Below are 20,655 nucleotides of genomic sequence, written 5' to 3'. Positions count from 1 at the left end.
TTTACGCTGATCCTGACTTTCACAAAGAGGTTATCTCTTTGCGGCTCTGTGACTACCTCTGCTGGCAGATCAGAGGCAGGACCAAACTGTCTTTCCATTCCGCCTCCATTGACTTTCACATGAAAATTAACATAACTGAACAGGCAGTATGACTGGGGCTACAGTTTGGATTGTCTCGTGTGAGGCTTGGTGCTAGGATTGCCATTTTAAGCCCCAGGGTTGAGTTAGCATGGAAGGCATTTTTCCATGCATTGTCTCGATGTGTGTGATCCGCATGAAGGATGAGATCTTCAACGCCTCGTTGGCGCAGTAGGCAGCGCGTCAGTCTCATAATCTGAAGGTCGTGAGTTCGAGCCTCACACGGGGCATGTGTTTTATAAGTGTATTCATGGAATAATCTGTTCATTATATATTAGCAGGAATCTTGCGATGCTGGATCGAGGTCAAGTCTGAACAAATTAGTCTTGAGTCAGTTGTGGAAGATGTGGAGTGATTCTGCTGTGCTGACATTGGTCAGGAGCTTGTTCCACCACTGACGTGCAAAAATAGAGAAGAGTCGTGACTTCGTTGAGCGGACTTTGCTCTGAGCGATGGCGGTAACAGTAGTAGAGCAAAGTGTTCAGGTTGGGGCATGTGGTCTGAGCAGCATTTGGATGTGGACGGCCTTGAAGGCTAGAGACCTGGTTCGGGCGTTTTCTCTCATGTTAACTGGATATGAAACAAAATACAGACACAAACCCACTGAGAGCCATATTTAATAATTTAATTCCACCATGCATAAACCATATAGAAAATACTTTACAGCAATGACAATAATAAAAAAAATGACATTTTCTTGATGCCAAAAAAAAAAAAAGCAAGTGTCACAGATCACTGAAGGCTCACATGTTGTCATCGGGTTAGTCTGATGGTAGTTAGTAAAAGGTTAGATTGACAGGAAGAGGGATTAAAGTCAACAAAAGTAAAGAACACATGAAAAGAAAAATGTTAGAAAAATGCTGATGTTACTTTTATGATACATCCATTTGGACTTACACCCAACCCGCATGGGTGCGCTTTAATTTTTACAACCCTAACTCTATCTTCGCTCGGTCCAACGGTCGGGGTTGTCACTTCTTTGCAAAATGAAGCGCACTACAGATAATTAGTGACCCCCGACAGAAATGGGGGTAGAAAAGAAAAAGGGGGTTTTTAGTGTGTTAGTTGAGGTGCATGCAGATGGCATCCACCCTTTTCAAATGGCACTAGTTAAAAAAAAAGGTCATGGCAAATACACTCCTTCATATTACAGGTGTTTGGCAACATCCTCCCATAATTAATACTGCTGTCATCACATCAGAGCACGATCAAAACATCTTCTTCTATGCGATGTTTGTCCAGCACCCGATCCTCACGTATCCAAAAGAAAAATCTAATTTCTTCGGGGTTTCACTGGCAGAGTCAGCAAAGTGTAAGATAAAAATGGCCTTGATTAGTTCTCACAATTTCACAGTTAGATGATGAAGTGGTGGCTGGATATGTTTAAGCTAACAGAACTGACTTGACAGCAGACGTCTCATCATCATCAGTGGAGTCAGAACCGGGCGGCCATTGTCCTCTGACATCACGCTCAAGGTGGGAAGTCAGACGTTGTATTGCTGTGTACCAGAGTGCATGTTCTATGATCACAGGAAGTCTGAAGTGTTTTCATTTCACTGTTTTCAGATTGAAGAAGTTCAAACATACGGTACCCCACCCTGAGCGTGTCATCACAGAAAAATGTCCGCCGTCCAGAGAGGGAAGCACCAATACCAACCTTTATTGCAAAGACCAATACAGAGTAATCAACATTATGAGTTTTAGTTTAATTGAGCTTCTTTGCCTTCATTTTCGAGAAGGGACAGGATGATATTAAAATTTCTAATAATCCGTGTCTGAGTTATCCCTCTGGGCTAATAAATTTGACAGGCCTTGAAATTATTAGTGTTGAAAAGCATTCGGGCGCGCCATTAGGAATTTCAATTAGTATTTTGATCACAAAAAAACTGCTTGTTTACACTGCTTAATTACAATACTGCTCTATACAAACGGCAAACCAAAGCAAAACAAAGCAAAATAGAAAACGGTTTCACATATGTAAGTTTCAAGTCACTTAAGATGCATTCATCTCTTCCGCGTCTGCCCCTGGGGGGTCAAATACTTTGATATATTCTGCAAAAATGTTCCCTTTAAATGGAATACAGAATCTGAAATGTTTCTACCCTTGAGAGGCAAAACAGACAGGTGGAGAAGTGAGAAAAACATGTTAAACTATTTAATTTACAGCTCTGCCAGTTGTGTTATTTGATGCAATCATACAGGAACAAACCTTGAAAAACATTTCTTAAACAAAAGCTCATGATATGACATGAAAAATGCTTTTTTTTCTATGTTAGCAATTAAAAAACTACTTAGTTGTTAGTTTAAATGTAATGTCTGATTGCAGAGGGAGCTGTAAAGTAATGAGGTTTAACAGAGGAATGAAAACACAATAGGTCCAAGTCACTTAAGTTCCATTCAGAGGAATGAGTGCGTGTTACGGGCGAGGAAGTCACTTTCATTCATTCGTTCATTCATCCAGCTGTCTACTGTTGTGAAGTCAGTGCTGCTGCTGCTTCTCTCGAGGAGGGATTAAAAGAATACCTTGACGCTTCGTAACGGGAAGAATTGAAAGGAGAACACTGATTAGAAAGCAGCATTATTGTATTTTTTCCACTGAAACCTCGGTGACCACTTGCTCATTAGCGCGTGGCTAGCGGTCACATTTAGTTTCCGTGGTAAATGCTAACAACGCTAACTCAAGCCGTTATTTCTTTCTCCCAACGGTAAGACCCTAAAATAAGTCCGATCAAGAACAATAAAAGCTGTCAAGGCATCCATTTAAGAAAGAGAAGACGTTAACATACAGATGGATCACGCAGTGTTTCCCCTACACAGACAAAGCAGTGTTGTTGTACTTGCTCTTGTAGAATTTTATTTTTTGTATCTTCTGTGGAAGCTTCGTTTCACTAATCTCTGTTACGCTTAAAATCTAGGGAAACACTGCCTCCTTCCATCTAGCTGTGTGTGTTTTTTAGTTCCTTCTTTGCAATTTCCTTCCTCGTTCCTTCCACTCCTCACATAAACAGGTAGTTTACTTCTCGGCTGCATTCTTCTTCATCTTCTTGTCCTTTTCACGCGAGGACAAAGCGTTTAAGCACCTTCCCAACCTCTCTGTCCTTCCTCGACTCGGTGGAAGAATCATTCCTCCTCCTCTCAGAACAACACGTCTTCATGTGTAATGAGCGTTTCCACCACGAGTCTCTGATATCGGATGTCGTTGAGTGCGGTCATGGCGTCCAGCTCGGGGGCCCTCATCAGTGTCGGGCCGAAGACGATGCCCAGGTTCTCGCTGGACATGAGGTTCTCCTTCTCGTACTGGGTCACTCTGGATGGAGAGAGGACGGAAACTAAACATGAGCCCTCCTTACCACAAAAATAGGAATACATCAGTGGTCCTTTATAATGTTAGTGCATAGAAATGCTGTCCTAAGATAGAAATTTCATTCAAACTGGTCTATGTCTGAACTTTGGAACAGCTGGTGCAACCCAGTACAGGTGACAAAACACCTGTCAATAAGCTAAATAACTAAGTCTTAAACAACTTAAAGGACCAGTTCCGTGCTGATGGAAACTTCAGTTGTTTAGGAGAATACTGCAACACTGTTTGCTTTCAAGCTTTAGAAATGCTTTATGGACTATGAAACTTTGACTTTCCATCTAGATAGTGACTGAATTTTCCTCTTTGAGTGTGAGCTGTTCCTTTAATGTACGTGATTAAGTGCAACCATGACTTGTGCGTTCAGACCTCTTGAGGTGAGCCATGAGGTATCGCAGCGTCTCGCAGTGAGCTGGTGGCAGCAGCTTCAAGGCCTCGTGGAGAGACTCCAGACGTTTTTCTGCGTCTGTGATCTCTGCAACACACATCAATGAGCACAGATTAAATGAGAAGCAAACACAGATCCAAACAAAGTCTAGGTATTGGATCAATTATCACACAATAGGATTCAAAGAAAAAGGCATGATAAAACAGTTTTCACCCACAGCTTTTCATCATTTGTAGCATATGCAAGACGCATTGCCAAGTCTCTTCAAAGCTCCTCTTGGCTTCTGAACTCTTCTTCCATTCATTCTTGCATCTTACATAACAAGGTACAAAAAGCGTGGAGACCTACTTGCAGCTTCTATGAAGCGTGGGTGGGCGTCATATGTGATGAGAGGAATAGGCAGCTCTCTGAAGTAGAGTTTGAGGGCTCCGCTGATGATGTTGATGTCCTCGTAAGCATTTGAAGAGATGTCGGCTTTCTCTCCGTCTGTGGAGCGGATCGAGGAGGAACAGAACAATCAAACAATGAGTGAGAGGAAGATGCCGTTATTGTTTTATTGTAACTTTATTGATATTTCACTGATCAGAAAAGGGAAAGTCTCACTCACCTCTGTCAAAAGCCAGCTTGACATCTTCAATCAGCTCACTGAAGCCTGATATTCTGTACAAACCCTCTGACTGAAGACCTGAAACAATCGAACAAGAATTTCAGTTGAAAACAATTAAAAATGTACAAATTATTAACAGAATGTGATGTCATGGCGTCTATGTGTTGCGTTACAAAGATATATGCCGAATCCTTGCTAGTGGTGTAAACACCGACACTCAACACACAGTCCAGACTGCTAACTGCACGGCTAACTCAGCCAACTAGCTCGATCGATAGCTACAGTTGGCATCAGTTAGCGATTAATACAGCGTTAGGCTGCCCCCTATTTGTTTTGAATTCAACAGTGGTATATTCTTTAATATTTCACCTTTAGAATTAGCCACCTATCATACTCAAAGCATATGGAAGGAGTAACCAGTAATGACTGCTAACTGTGGCTGCTGTTAGCTTATTAGCTCAGTTAGCTGAGCTGCTAGTGTTCAGACTGGAAGCTCGGGGACCAGGGGAGTGTTAGTGTTTACACCAATAGCACAGGAGCTTTGGATATGCCAGGGCTAGCTGGTTAGCATGCCAACTTAAGTAGATATCTCTGCAACACAATACACAGCCAAAAAATGATGTCAAAACTGCTTTCTTTACATTCTTAAAATCATTTTTGTTAATTTTTGAACATTCTCACCTAAAGCTTTTCCATATTGCCCCAATTGAAATGCAAAAATAGGTGTTTAACAGACACAAGACAAGCTGTAACCAAAGAGAGGTGGAGGCAGTAAACGACAATAGAGACAGAGTGAGGGATGTAGGATGAATTGCCCTCCTGCTCCTGTCAAGTTCAATCGCTTCAGTTCAGGCGTCTTTATTGATTAAATGTATTATTTTCACTCGGCTCTTGAATCGTAGTCAATGAAATCCTGTCAATGGCGGCCCTCCTGAGACAACTCACATCCCATGGGGAAAAACACTGAAGCACTCCCACTCCTAGATTTATTCCGCCGGTGCTATATTGAGAGGACGGACCGACACACACACATCTTGCATACAAATGCCTGCCTCGTGGGCGTTCTCAGCAACGAACGGCTTTTTTTATTAAAATGCTTTTTTCGTCAACATTATGCAATCACTGACTCACACACACTCAAATATACAGAACAGACTCTCGCTGTCTCTCGCTCACCTCTAGCCTCGAGTTCCTGTATGCACATGTCGACCACCATGGGTCTCTTGGTGTTGTGGGCTTTGACCAGCGTTGTGAGGTCGCAGCTGTACACCTTCTTGACATGACGGAGGTCCGGCTGGCAGTCGTTAGGGACGACTTTGGAGCACTGCTTGTGGACGTTCAAGCCACAGTCTGACACAGAAAGACAGATTATACAGTTGGTTTGATCGGGCTTTATTTAAGACTCACAAAAGCATCCTTAACGGAGAGAAAAAATGAATCTAAGGGTACCCGGTGAAGCTCTTCTGAGGGCTGGTTAAAGTCTGTATGATCCTATTTCTGAACTCATCCAAGCACTGTTTCCTATTAATTAATTAGACTGTAGCAGCTCCCTGCCACTGTTTTTTCACTTCGTTTTAATAGCATTTAAGATTTTCATCATCATTTTGCACTGTTGCTTCAGCAAAGCATCTTTCACTGGCTCTTCCATCTTCTGTTGTTGTAGTTACATAATAGCTCCTTACACTGTGTTTAACATTCAACATCAGCGTTATGTAATTTTGTCTAAAAAGAGCTGTTAGGTGAATCATAATGACGAGACAGGATGGTGAAAGTTGCATTCGAATGTAGGCGATGCAGAGGTACACAGTTCGTCACCCACACACAGTAATTATCACACCAACTGAGTGTTCTCTGGCACCAAATTGAATCTTTTAACATTTCAAATCCATGATACACCGCAGATGAGTCAACAGCCAAAGTGACTAACTTTCAGCCTGTTGTCCCAGATTCGAGTCACGGTTTGAAAGGGAGGAGGCGCAACATGTCGAACACAGCGGAGGAGGTAAAAAAAAGAGCAGGAATTTAATCCTTTTTGGGGATGTTTGCATCTGATCAACTAAAGATTACTGAAAACGTTGAAGGTGTGTGTTTTACCTGCACACTTGACTCCCTGAGCGATGAGGCCCCACATGAAGTTGGCACAGTACTCGCACCAGTGGGGGCCTCTGAATGTGTGAACCTGGTTAAAGAAGCAGAATCAGAGGAAAGATGAGACTTGACGTTAAACAGACCTTTTGTCACAGAACTGTCTGACAAATAATTTAAAAAATACATAATAAAATAGAAGCAAAAATAGTATACACTGAGAACAAAGTGGGAAATATTCATGTAGTCCAGACTGGGTCAAGTCAAATCTGAACAGCAGCAATAATCTTTATATAGACGAGCAGGCGCTGACAAAAGAATGATGGACACACAATAGAAGAGCTGAAAGGACATTTATAGAAAAATTACAGTTTTAATCTGCTCATTTATTGCATAAATTGGCTGGATATAATGAAATGCTAATAACCTCCCATCACATCTCGCTGCTCTTTGTGTGCGACTGTGTGTTCGTCCACGTTTCCCTTGAGCTCCGTACACTGTGGCTCTGACCTTTGTGCTCCTCACTAATGGCTCCTTGTAATATGGAAATCTGTGGATCTAAAGCGCTAAACAAAAGCTTAAAGCCTGAAATGTACATGCAGAAATGTGTGTTTCTGTGTGTGTGTATGTGTGTGTAGAGCTCTGTGCTCTCAGAGCTGAATTTGAATAAGACCCTGTGAGCTGAATCAGCGATTCTGGCATCATTCGCACACATATAAACAGGAGGGGCTCACCTTGAAGTTGTGGACCTTCTCGTACTTGGGCGCCAAGTCGCTCTCCCTCAGGGTGGCCCTCCGCACCAGCGATGTGAGCTGTGAAAGGGCAAAAGACCTGATTGGTTGCCAGAAGGTGGAAGCAGGGGAGGTGGGTTTGGAGGGGTTCAGGCGGCTTCCTGAGCCCGCGCTGGGGTCCGAGGCGGGCAGGGAGGGAATTGAACCGGCGCTGACGTTTAAACCGAGAGCGGCGGTAAACAAAGAGCCCTTCTGACCCGTTTCCTTCTGAGCTCGCCTGCGTTGCTTTTTACCTCTCTTAACGATGTAAGACTCTCGGCTCGGCATTGTGGGACGTGTAGGAAAATTAATTCCAACTGGAGGTTTAAATCAAACGACAAATAAAACAAATTAAGGAAGTCAAAATGTGACGGAAACGCAAAAAATAAATAAAAAATAGAGCGCAAAATAATTAAGGTAAACAACAACTACACTGGGATAATTTCAAAGCCTCATCTGACAACAACATCCCAAACCACGGAGCCAACGCAGGACCAATCGTGCCGTCTTAGCACCACAAAGATCAGCCAATCACATTCCCTCTGCATCCTGATGCTGGCTGCATGCTGCAAATCCACTTCATAACAAAAAAAACAAAGCCAGCCAGCCAATAAAAAAAATGCCTTTGGTTAAAGAAAGTTAAAATTAAGGGGGGAAAAGTTCACAGAATACGCTTCGATAAATCTCCTCCAAAGCGGACTGATGCGGCAGAATGAGCATTCCCGTCTCCCGGTCGCGTGTAGGTGAGCGCTCCAGCCCACATGGCTCAGCGTGTGTGTGTCTGTGTGTGTGTAATCCGCTTTCCCTCCACACACACACACACACACACTCACCAGCGGAGGAGGGAGGTGATGGAGGCGGAGAGAGAAAGAGAGAGAGAGAGAGAGAAAGGAGGAGGAGGAGGAGAGGGGGAAGAGGCTGAGCTACGGTTGCAGTAACGGATGAATTTAACAGGTCACATTGAGAGGAGAACGAGCCAATGGGAAGGCGGCGATTCTTGTTGTTCGTCACCAAATCTGCCACCTCGATTGTCCCAGGAGAGAAGGGGAAAGAGAGGGAGCGAGAGAATGAGAAACAAGCTGTTATTTCATTCAGTCGTTCACACTTTTTGTTGGTCTTTGTTCCCCTTCTTCTCTCGTTTCATCTGCGATCTTATTTTCCCATCCTTGATATTTTAACAGCATGTACACAATCCTTTCCCTTAGATGTCTCCTAACAAAAGCCCTGCTCATCCAACCCTTAAATCAAAGAAGCAACCTTACATAAGAGCAGTTTAAGGCTACATTTTTACTCGAGAAAAGCACTTTCCAGAGGTTTCTGATTAAGTGCCGCCTCTGGTTCGAGGATCTTTGGACTTCTTTGACATTTTTTGGCCCGTCAACAAACAAGCAGCCGGACTGCATTTAATCCTGTTACACTCTTAGATATTATGTGTTTTGATCTTTCGTTTGATTTTTAACATTATAATACCACAAATCTCATCTTGAGGCAAAGAAATCAATAACATTGTGTAATAAAACCAATCAGAATTCAGCCGAATTTTAAAACATGGTGCATATTCAAATCCACTAATCCTCAGATAATATATACAACACAGGGAATATGTATGACTTTCCATGGATATTTAATGACTGTTCTCGTTGCATGGAGATGGCGGAGTGGAGGGTGTTGAACAAAAGAGCGCCTAGATTGTAGACAGAGATAAAGAAAGAGGAGGAAAAGCTGATTACACCCAGCGAGCTCTCATACTGAAGCCGCCATCATCGTCTGTACACTTTTTGTGTATTTTTTTGCAAGATTTAAGAAGATCTGCAACTGTTCAATTAATCACCAACTACTCTGATAATATTTTAATCGATTTGAGCTTCTTAAATGTGAATATTTTCTGGTTTCTTTTCTCGTGTATGACAGTAAACTTAATTGGGTTGTCAACAAAAATAATCAGTTGGATCAAAGCCTGCCTTCCCCTTTAACCACAACGCTTCCCGTCACTGTCTAGTGAACTCAGACTCAAAACAAGGCCTTAAAAAATTAAAATTTAAAAACTCATCACCAGAGCCACGTCTTTATCGCCCCCACGGGGAGCGTAAAACTGTATTTAACCTGCTAATAAAAGGCGGCGAACGTATGAAATATGCATTTATCTGGTGCGTTCGTCTTCCCCACAGAGAGCCACCTCTGGTCTCAATGTCACAGCCGTACTGCTTTGTCTGCAAATCCGGCCAATTATGAAAAGCACACACGTACACGGGACCACCCCCATTACACACACAAACACACACATACACACACGCGGACAGTGATGTATGAGGTGCAGTGGTGGTCATGCACTGCAGGTCATACAAGGCCTCAGGAGGCTCGGTCCTGGTGTAGCAGATAAACGCATTGCACACATTGTTATGAGCCTGTTGGTGTGTGTTGTAACGGCATCCAGTGCATCGGATTACACTTGTGTGTATGTGTGAGTCGGAGTGTTTTACAGCAGCTGCATGACTGAATCTGCATGCCCAGCCTCATTCTGGTGCATCCACCTGCCCATAAAACCGGCCGCAGGACTGAAATCTTGTTGCACGGTGATTAGCGTCTGCGTTAGTGCCTGCGTCAATACAGACACCTCACATCTCCACATTGTTTTTCACACTCCGAGAATAAGTTTCTAAAACAGGCTAAACACCCAACAAACCAATCATCTCGCAGCTAAACGAAAACTAACGAGCCAACAACAAAGTCAGTTCCTGAATATTAAGTAGTCAGCTTCTGGGAGATAGCAGGTTTCTGCAGGCAAAGCTGCTGTTATGTAATTTTACTGCAGAGCCCTTGGCTGGAGGCCATCTCTCCTCTGCATCCATCCTCCTCCTCCTCCTTCTTCTCCTTCTTTCACTGTGTTCCTCAACTCTCATCCTTCCATCCTAACACTGTATGTACAGCAACTTCCCTCACCTTTACCCTGGTTTCAACACTCTGCAGCATTTCTTTTCATTTTCATTGCATAATCCACGCTTTGCAAGCCAGAATTTATAGAAAGTAGAGCTGGGTATCGTCACTGATTTCCCAAATCAATTCGACTGTGACTCACAAGGTCCTGATTACATGCGATTCAAGAAGAAAACTTGCCTGCTTGCCAGTTTTTAAATAAGTTATAGACATTCGAATAGAGATTTCTGAGTTTGCGAGGAGCAGCTGAATGTACCCTGAAGTCCTTGTCTCCGTGCTGTGTGAAACTCCCACACAGATAGACAGCAGAGGACAGAAGCAGTGTGTCCTGAAATGACACCAAAACACACTGGAGAATAGGTTTGACGGCTGACAGTCACTGACAACTGATCCCTGACCATCATAACATCGTGATTTAAAAGACAGCCGACCAGAGAAAGCAGTGATGTAGAGCAGTGTTGGACCAAGACAGAGTCAAGACCAAGACCACAACCAGTGCGTTTCCCATGCTGCATGACACAATAAAATATAAAACCTGCAAACGTTAGGCACTCCTGAAATTGAACTGAAAGATTCACATTTGCATGAAAACACCCACAGAAGACAAATGACCTGCTTTTGACGGTGATAATTTCCAACCCTATCACACATCTACAGAAAAGGTACATATCAAAAAGATCGATCTTGGGATTTTGTGATTTGATATAAGATCTTATTCAAGAAAAAATCAATTTGAATTGGAAATGTGACTTTTTAAAACAGGAACCGTGACAGATCTATCATTTTTCATACTTCTTTTTTCACCACATTCTGGAAATATTATGAAGAGATTGGTTGTTCCAAGTGATTTTTGCACACTGCCCACCTCACAAATCCACTCATCCTTCAAAGTGCAGATGACTGATTCCTTCCTCTGCAGGACTGAAACACTAATGTATGACACTTCCCACTTATGTCTTTTAACTTTCTTAATCACTCGTTCCTTCTCTGGAGCAGTCCATCCCGAAAACCAGACCTCATCTCGGCCTTCATACACATTTTCCACTGTACTTATTCCTGATCTTATTTTTGAGTTTTGACCGACTATTTTATAGTCTTCTACAACATGCAAAGGAAATTAGCAAAAACAACCAGACAAAGAGACTTGATAAATGATTCAATTTGTCTCAGAACGGTTAGCTTTAAGAGCTGAGGGGAATATTACTTGGTGTGTAGCCAACAGTCTGTGCCAACACTGCTCCATTTCTTATTCAAACCAACCCCCCCAAAAACCCCCTCAGCCTCCAGGTCGGTTTGCCAAAAACATATGCTAATTTGTGGAAGCTTCTGGCCTGAGTTCCTACACAGATTCAATTTCAAGGATTCCAGATTTCTCGCATAGAGTGATGAGTTTTGAAGATATTGATTAGCAACTTGCTTGTGCGTTTGTCCTCACCCTTTCCTCAGCGTTGTTGTCGTCTTTGGCCGGAGCGGGTCCGTCCGGAGCCTCTGGGCTGAGCGGTAGGAGTTTTTTAAGGGTGGGCTCCTGGTTGAGGGTGGTGTAGCCCACGTGTTCATAGATGGGGTTTATCGTCATCTTAGCGATGTACTCCGCTGCCTGAGAGAGAAGAAGATTACTTTTAATATGTGGCTCAATTACAACAACTGCAACTTTTGAAGTGATATTCTTCATTTTAAAACATTTTGGCCCTTTAAGTTATTTTCTTTTGCCTGAATAAATAATCCCTTAATAGGGAGTGTTTAGTATTTTATTTAAGGAATTCAAATAGTAGAGTACAGTTAAGAAGGAAAACTGAAGGACGGATGGGCACACACACCTTTGTCTCGATGTAGAGTGTGATGAGGCCGTCTGTGACCAGGTCATGGATGGACTCGAACCTCTTCTCTCCGACAAAATGCTTCCCATCATGGTAGAGGCGGAAGTTTCTCGTCTGGTTCCCAAACCTAGAGGGAAAGGAGGATACACTTTGGCTTTAGGATTGATTGGCAACTCAAAACTTTGGGATTCCGTCGATCTAACAGTTCCTTCCACAGACAGAGACAGACAGCATTTAGCAGCATCTGGGTTGAACCGTTAATGCTTAAAATGGTCAAGCACATATTTGAATTCAAGCAAATCTCAGATCTCGAATTCTTAGCACTTGAAATTAGACATTTCCAGGACTTTGTGTGAACACTGGTTAAAGAGAATAGAGGAAACTTGCAAAAAAGATGTTTCATCTCATCCAAACCTCATCCCGTCACTGAGATAACACAGTGTCAATAAATGGCACAAACTCCGAGTGACAGAGCTGTGACAGACAGACCCTGAACTGGGCCAACACATTATCTGCTCCTCGGTGGATGAAACCACCGCGAGATAAAGCAGCACCGCTACATCATTAACCCAAAATCCAACCTTTCCTTTTCTGCAAACCCAGAGCGGGACTCTAGTTTATGAAGGGGGTATTTATGGAAGGTAATTATAACCACGGGGACGGAAACTTGGGCAGGTGGAAGAGTGACGCGCCTATGAATAGAGCCAGCTGACCCAAAACCTAATTCGAATGACGCTGGGCACCCATTTAGAAGTGTGGCACCTACTCTGAGAAAATGATAGGTCATATTCAACTAAAACTGACTGAAAAGCTAACCAGGCTAAGGCAAAGTGGGCAGCTCTGTGGAACCGAGGATACACAAGACGCCTCATTCAGCTTCAACAAACTATCACCCCTCCTAGTAAGAGAAAAGCTCTGTAAGAGACGACGTGTGGAGCCATGTGAGTTTGGAGATGAGCCCTGCCAAGCAGCTTACAGCTCAACTGCTGCCTCTAAACCCTCACACCTCTCAGCGCCTGAGGCGCGAACACACGACCAGCATTCACACGGCTTCTTTTTTTCTCGCCTTGTCACACAACTCCATGCAGATATAGACAAAGGTGCTGCTGGAGGTCAAACAACTACAAGGTGTCAGTGGATTAACAAGGAGTGAAGAAGTACAACAAGTGAGGGAAAGGATAAATATCATTTGTTATCATCTTTGGCCTTCTTTCCGAGGACTTAATTTCTTTGGTGGACCCAGAGTTTTTTTAAATACAACAAAAAGAACAGAAAGACTCAGGACACACCTTAAAAATCCAATTTTCCAGCCCAAGTACCGCAGATTTGAGGACCCAAAACGGCAAAGTCTGAGACACAGATCAGGGTTAATAACCGTTTGAACACTGAGAGTTTTTATCAGGGTGTCTACATGTATCAGGCACTTAAATTTGATGCTTTTTAGATGTTTTCAAGATAAGTTTAAAGCAAAGTTAAGACCAATTTTGGACAAATCATCCTACATAGGTTTTATATATGAAAATTGTTATTAGAGTGAGTTAGGTTGAAGATAAAGGAGACATACAGTACTAGTTTCAGACATTTTTGTGGGCAGTTTTACATTAGAACTATTTTCCTTACGTGTCACGGCACAGAAGGAAGCGTGCTCATGAGAGTCTAGCCAATTAAGCTTTTTGTTCTTGACTGTCTACATGTCCCCTAAATAATGTGATGCAGACAGGAATGCACCTTAGAGCCAGTGTGTATGTGCCCGGCTGCCTCTGACTCTCTCTGATGAGGTAGCTGCCTTCGGCCTGACTAAGTAACTGGTCGGCCTCTTCTCTGGAGATCATCCCGTGGTACCTGGACGCAAGAAGCAGAAACAGGTCACACAAGTAAAATAAGAAACCAGCTTCTACAACACCATATCGATATGAACTCAGGAAATGTGCCTTGTATAAATAATAGAGAAAGAGATGGCCGACTTACTCTCTTCCGTAGTATTTAGGTCGGTTGTCCACCTGGAGGGGAAAAGACAAATATGGAGTCTGTAAATCACTCAAACGGTACAGAAATAAGGTAAAACTGGGATTTCCATACACACTAACATGTTGATGACCAACTTTCGATGCAGAGCACCAAATAATTCCTCACAAAAACAACAGCAACAACAACAATGCAGTGTATGAAAAGCCACCTGCTCCACAACTAAACAGACCGCATGCCCAGATTTTACGAGTAAGCGTGCGTTGGTGAGCGCGTAGGTGAGAAGAATATTGCACGAGTCAGATAAAAAAGCTCCTGTTGTTCTCAACAATACTGCTGTTGAGCCAATAAATCAACAGACACCCAGCAGACGGGGCTGAATGTTAATTTGCATCGCCTGTTATTTGTGTGTGTATGAAAGGCGCTGGAAGAGAGGAAAATGAAGGACACGTACGCTCAACAATGGAGGTCCAGGAGCAGCACATTTCAGTCTACATACAGTCTATAAATGTTGTGAACAGCAGCAGCAATACAAAATCTAAAATGTCAAAAAAAAAAAAAATAGTCAAAAGTTGTCCTCCATTATCAGCCATCCACGTGCACTTCTGGACACCGACCAAAACCGCTCTGAGGCCCGCCGGCGAGCCACGCACGGAGCGGACCCACTAATACCCGTTACTAACACTCAGCAGACATCCTTGACTGCACATTACAGAGAGCTGCTGAGCTGCTGAGCTGCAGGCAGCGAGCTGTTTGGAAGAAAAACAAGTCTCTTTCACATAAACAGTCTACTTTGTATGAAATGATGAAATAACTTGGTACCGAGTGAAACGACTGGAATAATTATGTACAGAGTTCAACACGCTGAACCTCCTGCGTCAGGCACCTGTAGCAGTGTGTTTGTGCCGCAACTACTGCTAGCACTGTCAGCTTGTGTTTTAATAAAGCATGAATTAAGAGCTCCGTAGAGAGCTTTCCACTTAACGGCTCATCAGTTTAAATAGATTTATGATATTACCGGTAAGCAGGAGGCAAATGTCAGCCCACATCAGGGAAGAGGAAACTGTTATAACTCAGGACTGTGGACTGGAAAGAACTAAGGTTCACAAACTTATTGAACATGCGGAACAAGAGATGTTTGGCATGAAGCGCTGCATCAAATCTTGAACACGTTTTAAATTTCAGCCAAACAGAAAAAAGAAAAAGAATGAGAAATGTCTGTACAATTTGCCAGAGCCATAGTTGAAATCTTCCAATTCCTTTTTTCTTCCACCAACAGACAAAGCCCAAATCTATTTAATTTACAAGCAACAGAAGAAGCAAAAAATCCTATAATTGTTAAAATCTGGGGAAGGTGGATGTGTATGTTTGGAGTTTTTGCTTGATGGGCTACTTCACAAGTCAACAAATTGACTAATTCAATAACACTTTGTCATAGAGTGAGAAAACAATCAGATTCATATAAAAGCAAAACATTTTGATGTATCGATAGTTGTTTTATGATCCTATGGTAGCCTTCTAGAGACGCCCACCTCTTTCTTCTGCTGCTTATTCCTTCCTCATGTTAGTAAACCGGCGCATCGCTTTGCTCTGAAAATCTTTGACTCTTAATGATGCAACTCAAGGTCCCCCAGCTCCCCGCTAAAGGACAGTTTCCACTTGTTAAAGTCACCCTGACATGCCACAAATTATAAAATACCAGCCGTAGATAAGTGCTTATTGGTGCATCATTAAATCACATATGGATGAACTCCCAGCAGACAACATGGGGCTGTTGGCAGCAGGTGGGGGGGCTCCTCCAACCCCTTCTGTCTGCTGATTCTAACTGGGTCAGCACCAACTACCTGACCAGGCCAGTGCATCAGCGCCAGCAGTTGTTCATTTGGAATCACCCACACGTCCTCACATCCGTCCACCGGGCCCTGAGACGACTGTCTTTCACAGATTAACACCAGACGCAGCCCCCATTTTTTAATCCCACTTGGATTCCCCTAAACCTTGCCTTCCCCCCACAATCACACAAACACATCTGGTGGCTGCGTCCCCTGTGGGCTGAGGTGCTGGAGCGTGGCTTTTAGTGGACATCAGCAGGAAAATCCACTTAACTGCATAAACTGAACGTATATAGAACATAAAGACGACTAAATACATGTTGTTTTGTTCAGAAATAAAAACAAATCTCTCTTTTTACACTCGTTCCTCTACTAAAACCTGCTGGAACAGGAAGTGACTGGCCCTAAAAAAGAAAGTACAAAACTCACATCTTTCCTTCAGCAGTACTAAAAAGGTACAGTGTAGTTGCTGCCTTAACAGATGCGTTCCCTGAAGACAAAGCTTTGTTCAACAACAGCAAAAACAATCTGCCCTGCTACAAGCTGAGTCAGCGAATGCACACACACACACACACCAACAAAGACACACACTTGCTCAAGGCTCCTTCTATACCATTATTGTTCTAATTGGTTAACACTCACATTTACCTGCTGTTAAAACCAAGAGCAGAAACTGTGTGTGACGTTGGAGAATATAGAGTGACAGAATGTAACTAAGTACATTCAATCATGTGCTGTGCATGAGTACAATTTTGAGGTATTCTCATTTTCTGCTACTTATACTTCCACTCCACTACATTTTTACTTACAAATCTTAACATTTCAGAAGCTGGAAGCAGCGAATGTTTGACTCTGAAACAATTAACCAATAATCTAAATAGTTGGCAATTCATTTGCAACAAATCCATTAAAACAATCGCTGCAGCTCTCGACAACACTTAAGCGAAGATACAAGGTAATGAGATATCAAATCGACTGCTGACCTCCTTTGCGCTTTGGTGCTTTGGCTTCTATTCAGATGAAACATCTGTCAAAGGCTATACCCAGATGACAACTCTGATGGCACACGTCACCTGAGCTCACATGTCCTGTTTCACATTTCAGCTCCATTTTCCTGTGTTAACCCAAATACGTCACGGGATTGTTGCTACTGTATATAAACAGTGGACATTTTTAGGCTTCCTCATCTGTCATCTAGGGTCTGGGGTACCTCCTTAAACTTTACAGAAACATTATTCTGCAAAAATGTAAAGTTTCCAGGTAAAGTGCAGATAAAAGATTCATAAAGTATTACATGTACAATCATATCCATGTACAAAAATGCATTACAACTACAGCAGATGATTAACAATCAACACCCAAAGAGCTCAATGATAAAACTTGCTGAAGAAGTTGACTGGGAGAAACTAAAACCATCAGCTCTGTCGTTTTTGTTGGTAAAAATGAAGCTTTTTCAAGTAGAACAATGTTGATTTTTTTCTGCCTGCTCACAACGCCTCAAGTCTACACAGTTGGTTTATTTTTACTACATCACAGCCATATCACATTAATCAACACTGGATTTCTCAAGATTAACACCAGACATGACGGACTAATTAAACACGGGCTGGCTGCGAAGTAGTTAGCGTGTTCTCACCTCGCAGGTGCAGGTGAGTCTGCGAGGGTGAGGTGCCTCCTGCTGGAGCTGGTACACTGTGGAGGAAAAGACAGAGCGAGACAAGACAAATGAGAGGTGTCTTGAAGAACGAGGACACGGGAATCTTAACTCCATAACAGTTTTAAAGATGAAGATTCCGGCATTACTTACAGTAAGACTTCCACACCGGTGGCCTGTATTCATCATGATCTGAGGACAAAAGAACAACAACAGCTGCTAAGTTACTCAAACTTAATTTGCTCTCCAACAGTGCCCCCAAGTGGACAAAGCTAGATATTGATCAGCGCTGATTTTATCTGCCTGTTCAGTCTAAATTTGGATATGAAGCACAAGCAGGATGAGATCAGGATTCTCTCATTTCCTGTATTCCTTATAACAAATCAATGAACACAGAGTATTTGAGAATACAGTGGGTGCAAAACAGACATTTTACATCCAATCAAACGTACTCAAATGCTGGTGCAATCGCCATACTGAAGGAAATGTATGTAATTATCAATACCAACGTCTAATAAAGTAGCGAGCACCTCAACTGAAAGCATGACATATGAAGTTAATGCTTTTACCTCGTTTATTTTCTTTATTTTCTGCACTATTACCTCAGGATATCAGTCTGATAGATGATGTGTTTTTCCACAAAAGAAGTCTCACAGAATCTAAATGGAGACTTAATAAATAGATCAACTCTGTGAAGGGTAAAAATCTGTGAAAGATTCATTAATATCCCTTTGCAGAAATGCAGTGTAATGTAAATTAGCTTTCACGCTGATGTTTATCATTCTTATACTCCGTCACCCCCTGAGGCCGACCCGTTTAAAATTAATCATAGGTGATATCAGCATTTCCTCTCTGCTTGTTCAGCTGTTGCGGACCATAAACAACACTGACATTAATATTAGAGTACGCATCATGACTCTGTGCAACACTTAGAACAACGGAATGATCTTTAGCCTCGAGCACTCAGTTGGATTTTGGCTGAACTCTGCAGGAGCTGCCGACGGTTTTCACTGGATGTCCTACGCTGTGTAATCCTTTCCCAATTCTGTGCTGTGTAAATTTATTCAGTGACTCACAGTGACTCACACAGTGACATGACTTCCCACTATCAGGGAAAAGACCACTTTCAATGATTGAAATAAAATGCATCTTAAGGCTCTGCTGTCCTTTGGCAAGCATCTTGCAAATTCAGGCATAAGCGTCCTTCCATCTTCTCCTCATGGCTAAAACTAACAGCCTGTTTCCTGCCTCTGTGTACTCTGAGTTCACTACACAAGCCTTATCTATTCAACACTTGTCGTCCCGGTATCCTGTCTTCAAAACAACTCCAAATCCTCCCCTGGGCAAGAAGTGTCTCACCCTCTTTCTCAAGGCAACACGCTCACAAGAAACCAGACATAACATACAGACCGCCGACAGCTCGCACCGTCTGCAACAGGAGGTGGAAAGAAATAAAACCAAGCGTGTTTTACTAAAGGATTGTGATGCTTTGGTGCTTTAGTTGAGTGTTTCTATTTTTGTGAGGCTTTATACCTCCACCCTGCTCTGTTACTATGAGAAATATTGCTCTGTTTTTCCTCCACCACATCTTTTCTGGCAGCCTACCAAAATAAGATGCAATAATTCAGTCCCATTAAACAGAGTGGGGTGGGGGGGTACTAGTGGTCCGCAAATACAACAATATAAAGATAATCCTTTAAAGTAAGTCCTGCATTCAAAATGTTGCCCAAATAAAAGTAGTAGTAGTAGTAAAAGTATCAAAAGTATGTATCACGTAGCAGAAAGGGCCCTGTCAGTGTTTGTATGGCTTGATATGATGTAATTGGTTATTATTGCTGAGGCATTACATTGTAACTGGCACTTTACAGGTAAACTGTGTAGTTTGGAGAAGACATTAAAACTTTTTTCCATAACTGAATAAACAAGCTGTTCTCAGAGGAAAATAAGGTCCCCACAACACTGTTGGAAGCTAGAAAGGTGGCAGGGTCCGCCACATATAAACAAAGTAAAACAGTATGAAATTGTGTTGCCTTTAAGGTCAGTTTGTTTAAAAAGTTTACTCAAAAATCTGTCAGTGAATTTAATACGTCTTCCCTTAAAATACATAGTACACCTTTACTTTGGTAACAGGTCATTTTAATGCTGATTTACTGGCTGTATACACTGTTGGATAGTTTAATCTACAAAAATACATCATTTTTGTAAACTAAACATGTGACTTGTAAATAAATCCTTAATGTTAAACTGTCAATTAAATGAAGTGGAGTAAAAAGTTCAATACAAGCCTCAAACTTATAATGATTCTTCATAAGATTTCTAGTGGCCTCTCCCAGTTTCAGGAAAATATGTAAATAAACATGATTATAGTAAATGTGTAACTGACCACATTGGTCAGTAGACTATAGACAAATAGACCAGCCACAGCTAAACAAAAAAACCTCCACATAAATACAGTCAGAAAGAGGCACAAAGACCGTTATCTGAGGCGTGCTGCTGCTTACCAAACACATTTAGGGCCATCTTGATTCTGTGATATGATGAAGATGAACAATTAACCAGCAGCCCAGCAGATCCAACAATTCCCAGCTTAACGGACCCACTTAGTTCAAATCCTGGAAGAGAAGCAGACAAAGGGGAGTGAGGTGATGGTGTTCAACCGGTGACTGTGCAGGAGATGAGGTGGCCGGAGCGATAAGAGCTGAGTAACGATAAACAATAAAAGATGATGAAGCTCAGGTTATAACAGAGCTAACGTTAGCGGCTCCAGCGTTACTTTACTTGGTGGGCTGAACCGACGATAAAAACGCCGCCGGGTGATGTTTTTTTTACACCGCAACGAAGAGAAAACATTTGTTCTGTAACACAACGAGAGCGTAAAAACGACTGCTTACACTATTGTGGAAGTAAACACCGGTTTATTAATCTTACGGTTAGCTAATAATACTCACATCCACATCCATTCTACATTGTGGTCGCCATCTTGCTGGGTCACGTGAGCAGTCTCGCCCTCTCTCCGGGGTAACTATGGCAACGGACCCTGCTGATGCTCCTCCGTGGACAGAAAGACGCCGGTATTCTCGATTTAAAGTTAGTTTTCTCTCTACAAC

At 42.4% G+C, this 20,655-nt stretch overlaps 2 protein-coding genes and 1 non-coding gene across 4 annotated transcripts in view; 2 read left to right on the top strand and 1 right to left on the bottom strand.

Annotated features, from left to right (window-relative positions):
• Window positions 1-295: 295 nt before the first annotated feature.
• On the top strand, window positions 296-368 carry trnam-cau (transfer RNA methionine (anticodon CAU)). The gene has a single exon. It is a non-coding gene; the product is annotated as a tRNA-Met (tRNA).
• Window positions 369-739: 371 nt separating this feature from the next.
• On the bottom strand, window positions 740-20,154 carry LOC115577188 (N-chimaerin). Its single transcript, XM_030410110.1, has 14 exons — window positions 20,050-20,154; window positions 17,702-17,740; window positions 17,531-17,586; window positions 14,066-14,097; window positions 13,826-13,939; window positions 12,098-12,224; window positions 11,716-11,877; window positions 7,311-7,388; window positions 6,586-6,670; window positions 5,668-5,841; window positions 4,492-4,569; window positions 4,233-4,370; window positions 3,866-3,971; window positions 740-3,445 (listed from the first exon to the last, which is right to left on the bottom strand). The coding sequence occupies exons 1-14, from the start codon at window positions 20,066-20,068 to the stop codon at window positions 3,274-3,276; spliced, it is 1,380 nt and encodes a 459-aa protein (XP_030265970.1). The 5' UTR covers window positions 20,069-20,154; the 3' UTR covers window positions 740-3,273.
• A 3-nt stretch (window positions 20,155-20,157) lies between these two features.
• The window catches only part of LOC115577187 (FERM, ARHGEF and pleckstrin domain-containing protein 1-like), a 60,144-nt gene continuing 59,646 nt past the window's right edge, over window positions 20,158-20,655 (top strand). Inside the window, exon 1 of one of the 2 annotated variants that reach the window (XM_030410105.1) lies at window positions 20,158-20,619. The gene's annotated coding sequence lies outside the window, so the exon portion shown is untranslated. Of the gene's footprint in view, window positions 20,636-20,655 lie in introns of both variants that reach the window. The other variant, XM_030410104.1, reaches the window with a different exon arrangement.

Source organism: Sparus aurata, chromosome 24 (genome assembly GCF_900880675.1).
Source record: "Sparus aurata chromosome 24, fSpaAur1.1, whole genome shotgun sequence".
NCBI lineage: Eukaryota > Metazoa > Chordata > Actinopteri > Spariformes > Sparidae > Sparus > Sparus aurata.
Note: the sequence above shows the minus strand (reverse complement) of the source record. Positions and strands in the feature narration are given on the sequence as shown.